Raw genomic sequence first — 9982 nt, 5'->3', positions numbered from 1 at the left:
GTGACGTTTGTTTCTGTCCTCCATAAAGGCTATAGTCAAGCACTCTGATTAGTGGGTGAAAGATGAGGATACTTGGCTGTGTCGGAATCAGCTGAGATCTTAATGCTCAGTTAATGCTCTCGCTTTGTCATTCCTAAGGACCTTGGCCTGTAACAAGGACAGGAGGAACACGGCTGCATGAGGACATTACTCCGAACACAATCACCTTTTGTACTGTCTTTTTCCTCATTTTCCCCCATTTGGATCTCTTCCACCTTGTGACATAGATCCTTTCTGCTTTCCTTCCACCTTTAGGGTGGTCCTCATGGTTAGCAACGCTTGGTGTGGACTTCTCCGTAAAGGTAGGTGTCCATAAAGGGACACAAAATAAACACAGGCAACCAAACACAAAATCTCTGCTTAAAAAAGGGTCTGGCAGGCCTATGACAACCTGTAAGTCAAAATTTTGCCACAGAGTTGAATTTTATAAGTGGTTTTGTCAGAGTAAAAATTTGTCGCAGTGTTGTTAAGGTTACTGTATAGTCATTTATAGATTTCTCATTTCATATCAGGGTAATTAAGGGGTCAGTGACACCTGTGGACTAAGCACCTCATGTGAACTTGGCATCCTTTCAGAATACATCTTTTAAAAAAAGTATCTGGCTACTTCAGACCTGTTATCTACATAGATTTAGTTAGCCTTTCCTTAACTCTACATGTTCTGAGCTCTGGGGACAATCATGAACATACAACTTTTAATCTGTCCCTAACACACTCTGCTGTTTCACAAGATATTCATATCACTGACTGGTGTCGTAAGTACAAAGTTTATTTAAACATTTACCAGTAGTCATTATGGTGGTGAAGTTGTACTGCTTTTCTACTCTCTTCACTGTGTAACGATTGACTAAGGAGTGCATTACAGCAGTTATTCCAGAAGCAGACCTTTGGTTTCAGATCACGATTCATCCTCCCCGTTCCTACATGTTGCTAACACATAGAGGAAAGACTAAGGAGATGAGTTAAGCAGAGGTTGTTAAGGACCTCAGTTTTTCATGTTACTTTTTAGAAACCAAATCAGTATCACCAGTACATGGTGCACACTTACAATAGCCAAGAAATGGCTTTCCATAAATCAGATAAGAGAACAGAATGGAACATTGGATTGCCAGATGAGGTCATAAAACCAAATTCAAAGTCACACAGTCTGCATATTGTGACTATGCAAACTGTTGCAATCTCAGCTGAAATACAGTGTGAGTTTACAATTCAGCTTGCTAAGCAGATGTTCCAGGAGGCAAAGCATACATCTCCACCATACTGATTGAGCAGTGACAGCATAACCTGAAAGATATCGGGTGTTTGAGGGTGCTACTGCTGAACCATCACAAAAGAAAAATCAAATTAAATCCAATTTAAATTTGGAATAGGGTTTTGTATTAACTAGGTGCTGGAATTGTATCAATTTATGGGAGTAATATATCTGGGTGTAATGGCCCAAGGCCGGTGCTGATGTGGGAGCAGCCTTCAAGTCTCTAAATGTGGATGACATACTTTCAGTTCATTGAATGGGTTCAGGTGCAACATCCAGAGCAGCAGCATAAAGGATGGAGTTCACTGCAGTGTTAGCATGAATCTAATGCCTGCAATAATTGCTCCTGCAAGAGCAAATGCATCCCTGCTTTGGTTTGTGGAGGAGGCACTGCAGACAGCAGCTTAGCTCTGTCTGGTGAGAGGAGGAGGAGGCGGGCGTTTTCCAAAATGTTCTCCGGGTAGTTTACTCTTGGCTGGCAAAACAATAGTTCATCAAGGATGCTCTGTGACCTCTTTAAGTCAAACCGTTCAGAAAAAAGAATAGAGTCTGTTTACAAGCTTTCAACAAGCTCAGCTGGGTCTCTCTTTACCTCTGGCATATATTGTAGACATTATATTGATTATCATGAAAACAAATGATGAACACAACTGTGTAAAATTTTGAATTATGAAGTAAGGAGGCTAAATTCAAATTAACACCAATCAATAATTTGGAAAATTGCAGTTTTCAGATCCTGAGCAAAGCCCCATTTTCAAGATTTGTTAGATTCAGATATTTAGATATAGAGAGAATAGATGTATTACAGGGGCTCCAGGTAGATATTAATACACTTTGGTCTAGAAGAGATTAAACGACTGGTTTATGACTTTTATTTGCTGAGGTAGATAATATGGGTTCATCTGTGGCAATACTGTGTAATATGGAGCTGGTGAAAAATGTTCTTTTACAGTGGACACAGGCTCAGAAACAATCAACACAGACAGTCACTCAGTATCTGGAACATAAAAACCCATAAAAGTTAGTGTGTGCGTGCGTGCGTGCGTGCGTGCGTGCGTGTGTTACAAAGTCACTGCACAACCCCTTGGACCAAAATAAAGTAAGTGAGCTGACAGAGGGAAGGTTAAAGTTGCCGTCAAAGCTGGTGCCGTTTCAGCCAATGTTTTACCCCAAGTGACCAAAGTCAACAACCTACCAGATCAAACCGGCCCGAAGTATACATTTAATTTTTCAGCATCAACTAAACAACTTGAAACATTTTTTCCCATCAAGGAACTCCAAATATTAACAATCAAAAATATGTGATTTATTGTATTTTTGGAATTAATGCACACATGACATCTATATACCTTAAAAAACCTGCTGGGAAATTTAAAGAAATCAAAATAAACTGCTGAATATTTGACTTGCTTTCAGCCCGAGCTGCTTCAAACAGGCTCATACAACATTTCAACTCAGATGATTGAGACAATTTTAATATTCTTCAGTTTACAACAAAGAATCAGCCTGATATTTTTCTGTATTGTTACAATTTAAATGTTTAGACTTGGTGTGAGAATGGGGAGATCTGCACACTGAGTATTGCAGCCTACTTATCTCATTTAGTGCAAGATATTGCAACATGTTAGACAAGTCATGTCAAAATGTATGTCAGTGTGTGAAAGTCAGTCCTGACATTTTGGTCGATTGCAAGGTTTTCGTGCCTTTTCTATCATGTCAGAAAGCTCCATGGTTTTAAAGTTACATGTGTTTCTGCCATTATTGTAGGAGTTACATATATTTCTATGTATGGTATTAGTTTATCAGCGCTTTGTACTGCTAATCTTGGATACAGGCCAGAAGACTAGCTTACATCAATATCTGAAAGCATTCACAGTGTATTCCTCTATAAATAACTGTTAATGTCACTCTGCTGTGCTTCACCCCAGTCATGACACATGCGGTGTCTGAGGCTTGTTTTTCAATCTGGTCTGAGTGTTGTCTTTATCAGCTCTATTCTAAGTTGTGAGTTTTATCACTTAGACTGGTGATTTCTCATTCTCTCAGCACAGAGCTTCATCTGCTTTTGACATTTTGTGAAGACTCCTAGATTATTAAAAACTGACAGTTGAACTGACCTTGATGGACCTGTTTTTGTGAATTCTAATGAAGGAAGGGGCCTCCATACCAGTTTCTGGTACTTCACCTTGGGCATTAATGTAACCAACCTGCAGAACAGAGAGCCTCTGAACAGCCACTCGATTAAGGCCCAGGGTGGGCGTGGAGGTAAACACCCTGTTATTGTGTTCTGCTTCTAAAAACTGTGCACCCGCAGGGATCACTATTCTTTCCTCTTTTTCCAATGGATGGCCACCAACCAATGTCTCTTAAAATACAAATATGGCCTTGTGTGATCCTGGTGTATGTAATTTAAGTTTTTACAATTTGGTAGATTTAAACCTGGAACCTATTTTCAAATTTTTGTGACTAATGGGAACACGTTTTTGTATACTGGTCCAGTACTGAGGTGCTGCAGCTAGCAGTGGCGAAACTGGCTGTAATGTAACCACTCGGAGCATGTTCGCACAGTCGATTTATGCCAATTAAAAGTGGTTGTTTTTGCCACTGACAGGCTCAGACTGTTATACGTTCATGACAACATCATGGAAAGGATCCCTACAGTGATAGACTTTCTTTAAAAAAAAAGAGTAAAATCCTTTTTTATTCAACCAGAAACAGCCCTGAATTCACCATCACCAAACCCACCAGACTCTATTTAAATAGAGCGTGAATAGAGCCAGCATATTTTTACATCTAACTCTGTGAAATAAGGGTTTTTTTCAACCAAACTAGAGTTGGTAAGTGTCAGAATAGCTGAAATACAAACCAAGACTTTCCATTTAAACAAACAGCGACTTAATCATTGTAAAACCCAGGAACAAAACAAAATTTCTAGCCATCTTGATTCGTCTTTCCACTGTTCCAACAATCACCAGCTCATGTTTGGTTGAAATAAACCCTTAACTCACCTCATCAGATGTGACAGTATGCTGGCTCTATACACGCTAACATTACTGTTTATTTGAATTGAGTCTGTTTGTTTGGTGAGAGGAATTTCAGGTCTGTTTCTAGTGAAACCAAAAGGCTTATTCCTAACAAAAAGGTTGATCTCTGTAGAGTCCTATCCAAATGTTGGCAGACACTTATAGGAACAAGCTAAACCTGTCAGTGACAAACAAACACACTGTGGGCGACATTCATTGACGGTATGTGATTGCCCTGAGGGATTATATAATACATCCTGTTTAGCGGGTTGTGGAGCCCTCTCACTTAAGACTGGGCCAATTCTAAAAGCTGTCATTCCCATTTGGGATGGAAACACATGGTAAAATAGGGTCCAGGTTGAAGTTACCCTTTAATAAATCCCAACAGTATTACTGTTTTTCCTATCATTTCCTTCTAGCTTAATGTTAAGGTACAGAAGATCCTCCATCCTCGATACACCACCATCAAAATGTGAGGATATGCAAGGATTTCTTTTTCTTTTCTGATGGTGCAAGTATGATTTGAGTCTCGTATGATTGAGGGAAGAGACTGAAATACTGGCTTACTGCCCAAGTTGTTGTTTCTCTGTTTTTCCTGTCATAAAGAGATGCACTGTGGATCAGCTGTGGCTCCTGTGTGGAGTGTTTCTGTTATGCAACAGTTCAGTAGATCTTTTTATTTATTAAAACCACACGGAAATGACTTGCTACTGAGGTGGTGACTCTTTCCTCATTTTTATCAGAGCCTGCAGAGGAAGGCACGAGTATAGGCATGCACCATGCTGCAGTACTCAAGGTCAGATGTTGTCTATTTTAGAGCATTCCTGCTTTTCATATATTTTAATACTCAGACACTCAGTTGTTGTAATTTTTTCTTTGCCTTTGCTGAGGACTGAACACAAAGTCATACCACTACTTCTGCTCCTCTGCTCCTCTTTGTGTTTGCTTTGAACAAATAAACCAGTATGTTTTTTAAAAACTGAAATGTGTATTTTCTTCCAACATGAAAATGCCATTTATGCTTTACATTACAATCAGAGAGGTAGTCCATTATACACTTGGTTGAATTTTAATTCCAGTTTGAGTTACCAGCAAAAATGTCCGTCTTGGCTGTATTTAAATATTTGCACTTTGATTTAAGGTGAATGTAGTAAAGCTGTAGTTGATCTCGCTTCACGTTCTTATCATTGGTGTACCAAAGGCAGCTGCTCACCACGGTCCATGAGTCATGATCTTACACACCTTGAGCTTCTGCAGCATAGCAGTAACAACAAGACTACGCTGTCTGCACTGTGCTTCCAAACAGGTTTGCACTTGTTGGAACACTGCTGTCAGACCCGTATTTACACAGTCTGCTGCTGGCAGCTCGCAGATAAGTAGCAGTGCAAAGAAGCAGCTCCAAGCAGGCCAGAAGTCTTTAGTTGTTGTTTAGATTAACCTCCTTATTCCCATAGTTTGAGCCTCGTTCAATCTCAGTCTGGCCAATCATCCAGCGAACTCCGAGTGAAACTGTGAAGGAAAGATTCAGAAAGGGTACGTTTAGAATATTATTTGAGAGAGTCACAAAGACGGTGGACGTGATTATTTCAACAGTAAATTCCCCCTCAAGTATAAAGGATTTTCAGGATCAGAATTTAGGGACTGGTTGGTTTATCACTTTGAGACTGGAAGCTTAAAGGTTAAAATAAAAAAATTAAACGCTTGTTAATAAATGTATAAGATTGGGTTGGTCTCTTTAAATAAAAAGTATAATTTTACTCTCGACCACAAACACGTGGTGCTTATTTATTGTGGAAACTAACATGTTCCTCATGAATCCCCATGCTGTTAGAGAACTCACTTCTCCATTTAACATCCCAGTGAAACTACTCAGATAGATGAATGTTTAACTTCGCTGAGTGAGCACATACATGCCTGAATGCTGTTAGGGACATGCTCCCAAGACTGATAAATCATACTTTCCAAAAAAGGGGGACTTACATTGGAGGTGTCAAATCTGCTGCTTAATGGAACGTTATGGACAAAAAGGAGCTTGTTAAATTAAGGATCTTTACACCCATTTCAGGAGGAGTTTGAATACATGAATACATGAAACCAACCTGCAGTGCAGAGAGCCACAGAAGCTAAGATGGTCATCATCGATCCAGAGCTGATCAGCTGGGCCACTAGCAGGCCGAGAGGGTAGACGAGCAAGCAGGCCCAGATAAGCCAGTTGATCAAGGCCCAGGGGCGGCTTGGAGGTTTCACTGTGGGGCCGGGGAAACGCCCTGTCTGTGTGTAGTGCTCCTGAAAGCTATCCTGTTGAATCATTAATGCAAACACAGCTCAGTACCAAAGTCCTTAACTTAACATTCAGAATTTGCGCTTTGAAAGCCACGTTGCTGGCACAGTCTCTAGAAAGTGACAGGTGCCAAAATGCACCCTGTGTAATGTTTAAGTGGGGATAAGTTTTCAACATCATCCGGATTAGGTGAGTAAATTATAGGCTAAAATATCTACTGTTAACACAGCCTTACCTTTTCCTGAAAGAGTTTGTGGAGCCAAGCAGCACACTCTGCCTCGTCCTCTGGGATCGACTCTAGAGGGATTCTCCTGCAAGGAGGGGAAGTCAGATCTCTCAGATAAACAACGATTATGCCAGCAAACAGGACGTGCAATGCAGCAAAACATTTCTTTGTACCTCACATATAAATCTGCGTGATATTTCTTCCCGTTTAGAACTCCAAGCAAGGTTGGCACGTTGTTGTTTCTGAAGTTCAGCGTAGAGTCATAAACAGCTGCAGCTGCACGGGGACAAAACACAGTGACAGTTAACTGTGTATTTGCTTTGCAAATCCCTCCAACCTTTCCCTCTCAGATGTCCACATACAGTGTACAATTTTTGCTGGTGGCCATATTTAAAGGATCAGTGTGTAGGATTTAGGGGGATATATGTAGAGATATAATATAATATAATATAATAAAAATATACAACAATATATTGTCTTTAGTGTGTCATCACCTGGGAAAAATAAGAATTGTTGTGTTTCCATTACCTCCACAACGCTAGACGCCACTAAATCCCTCTAAATCTTACCAACAGTTCCTTTAAACACTTCATCAACGATTGAACACTCACCAGTCCCTCTGAGGTTTTGGACAGTTACCCAGAATCCTTTGGTCCTCGGCAAAAGATGATACTTCAGTTTGGGTAAACCTTTGCTCTCAGCCACCTGCATGCTGATCTCATGTTTCTTTGGTGTGAAGCGCGTTCCTTCACAGAAAAGCAAGAACTAGCCCCGGGAAATGAGTTCATTAATGACATTATTTCAAAAATCTGTGCAACATCAAGATAATAACCACAGGCTGAAACGTACCCAGAAACTTTTGGGGTAATCCTTTAGGTTCTGAAGACTCTGAGCCACCGTCCTTCGGTCCTCCTCCCACTTCCTCTTGCAGAAAACTATCTCCAGGAAGTACCACATCCAGCCAATAACAGGTACATAACTCAGCTCTTTCTTGGCTAACACTTTTGAGCTCTGGAAAAAAAAGAATTAAAACATGTCATGAAACTGGAGAGTATAGCAATGAACTTACACAAAAAAACCTCAAGGTCAAAAAAAGGGGCAAACATGGAGATTTTTGGGATACTTTCTCTTACCCCAAGAACTCCGAATTTGTCACAGAAGCTCCAGCCACACAGGAAGTCAATCTCATATGTGTGATTGAGAAGCACTATTGCGTTCTCTTTTCCATACAGTTGAGAACTCTTTGGGTCTGTGTAGAGCGTGCATTCTGTCCCAGACCACCAATCCAGGGCAACTACCAGCTCTGAGGATCATTAGTACACAAGGATGTAGAGAGGTCAATGTCATGTGAACATCTGTGAAGTGATGTAAAGGACTGATATTCAAATCTTAGTAATCAGTGCAACAAAGTTACCACTGTTAAGATAGATTTCTTCCTCCGCAGCAAAACCACCACAGCACCAACAGACAGCAGACTTCAGCATCATCTGTGTGGCTGAGAGTAAGAACAGTACTTACGGCTGCTGATGCAGTAGCCCAGTTTGATGTTGATCCTGCGGAACAGCTGCTTATTGACCAGCCACAGAGGTAATGTACAGATCTGCAACAGGTTGACGATGATGCCACTGACCAAGAACACATAGCAGATGATCAGGTGGGACAAGAACTGGGACTTCAGCAGCTGCACGAGACCCATTGTCCTGTAAAAGTTGCACAATTTAAAACGTTAAAACCACTTCCTCGTGTTTCACACCTCACTCGAGAGGACACATTTCGTCATACAGCTCTGTCAGACTGAGATATCAGCTAATGTTGCCCCCGGGCTGTGACAGCAACTGTTCACACAGCACTCAGCCCACTCTAACATAAAGGTTTCCTTTGACTGGATTTCTCGTTTCATCGGCTGAATGGAGCCTTTGAGCTGGACCGTGCATAAACGGCCAATCACAGTGCAAAATTCTGCTCCTGACAATCAGTGACCTTTGCAGGGATATGGGGCACTGTATCATCAACTATTCACAGCCCAACCCTCAACTGTTGTTTTGTCAGAGCATTTCATAAAAGTCAAGGTGATATCAGTTTCTATGCATGCTCTGTGTTATTGGATCAATGTGCTCTGAAAGGTCAGGCCAATCATACTGTACTTTATCAGCTATATGAGAGGGTCACATTTCCCTTTTTTCCCATACACACACAGCACTAATAACACTATCAATATTTAACATCAATCTGTTTCTGATGGCAAAACACAGGCCTTCAAGTCTGCAAAATAAATGCCCATAACAACTAATAACATGCATACATAAATACATGAAACTAGTGAACTGCTCACAATGCAAACACATGGGACAAAGATTATTTCAACACACCTGCATGTTAAAGGTCAAGTCATTACTCAACTGTAACAATCATAAAAAAATTCTCCTGAAACATGTGACACTTACCTTGATCATAGAGCTGTCCTGCCTCACAGAACTTCAACCTTTTAAAAAAGGACACAAAAACACACACAAGTCCTCACTATATGTCCATGTCACTTGGAGAACTTCTTCAGATTTAAGTCAAGATATACTGACCATGTGTATTCACCAAGTCGACTTACTGTAGAAGGAAAACTTCCCCGCACAAGGAACCACACCCATCTGAAAGCCACGCCTGGACCCGAGGATGGAGACGTATGCGAGCGGTGCTTCCTCGAAGAAACTCTGGAGCCAGGCGGGCTGCAAAGATCGTCTATGCTCTGCTGGATGACTCAAACGAGTGGGCGGGGACGTGGTCACAAGTTTTCCGGACTGCACTCAACGCCCGTAGCAACCGGTGCCGCTCTCAGTCCGATATTACTAACAGTACATTTAGCATGTGCGTCATTTGACCCAAATAAACCTTTAAAGCATAAACTACTTTTTGTCAGGGCACCATAATATAGCAACATGCTGATGTAAACAAACGCTGTTGTTTATCGGTGCCACGAACAGGGACTGAGTGAGACCTCTGTCGGGTGTTTTTCCCCTCCTCTCTGCTTCGCCTTTTTATGGTAACAGGAAACGCACGAGGCTGTCAAATTGGGAGTGTGACGCATGCGCAGCTGTCGTTTCTCCATAACTTGAACAAAGTGTCAAACAAAGCCAGTGAAACTAAACGCTGTCTGAGCAACAAAGTCA

At 41.2% G+C, this 9982-nt stretch overlaps 1 protein-coding gene across 2 annotated transcripts; it reads right to left on the bottom strand.

The window, feature by feature from the left end:
• Window positions 1-2154: 2154 nt before the first annotated feature.
• On the bottom strand, window positions 2155-9775 carry agpat4 (1-acylglycerol-3-phosphate O-acyltransferase 4 (lysophosphatidic acid acyltransferase, delta)). Of its 2 annotated transcripts, none has more exons than XM_050071846.1 (10): window positions 9398-9775; window positions 9266-9303; window positions 8340-8521; window positions 7955-8124; window positions 7671-7832; window positions 7433-7586; window positions 6995-7097; window positions 6831-6906; window positions 6414-6612; window positions 2155-5823 (listed from the first exon to the last, which is right to left on the bottom strand). In XM_050071846.1, exons 3-10 carry the CDS (start codon window positions 8515-8517, stop codon window positions 5732-5734), a joined length of 1134 nt encoding a protein of 377 aa, XP_049927803.1. In that variant the 5' UTR covers window positions 8518-8521; window positions 9266-9303; window positions 9398-9775; the 3' UTR covers window positions 2155-5731. The 2 variants fall into 2 exon arrangements, with proteins under 2 accessions (XP_049927803.1, XP_049927804.1); XM_050071847.1 differs by having other exon boundaries at window positions 9424-9775.
• Between the last annotated feature and the right edge of the window lie 207 nt (window positions 9776-9982).

The sequence above is a fragment of the Epinephelus moara genome, chromosome 19 (assembly GCF_006386435.1).
Source record: "Epinephelus moara isolate mb chromosome 19, YSFRI_EMoa_1.0, whole genome shotgun sequence".
NCBI classification, from domain to species: Eukaryota; Metazoa; Chordata; class Actinopteri; order Perciformes; family Serranidae; genus Epinephelus; species Epinephelus moara.
Note: the sequence above shows the minus strand (reverse complement) of the source record. Positions and strands in the feature narration are given on the sequence as shown.

Excerpts from the sequence above, each read along its gene's own strand:
- agpat4 (XM_050071846.1), bottom strand. The coding sequence starts at position 8,517 with ATGGGTCTCGTGCAGCTGCTGAAGTCCCAGTTCTTGTCCCACCTGATC. Across the intron at positions 7,098-7,432 it reads CCAAAACCTCAGAGGGACTG|CTGCAGCTGTTTATGACTCT; the intron begins GTGAGTGTTCAA and ends GTCCCCGTGCAG. Across the intron at positions 6,613-6,830 it reads ACAAACTCTTTCAGGAAAAG|GATAGCTTTCAGGAGCACTA; the intron begins GTAAGGCTGTGT and ends ATGATTCAACAG.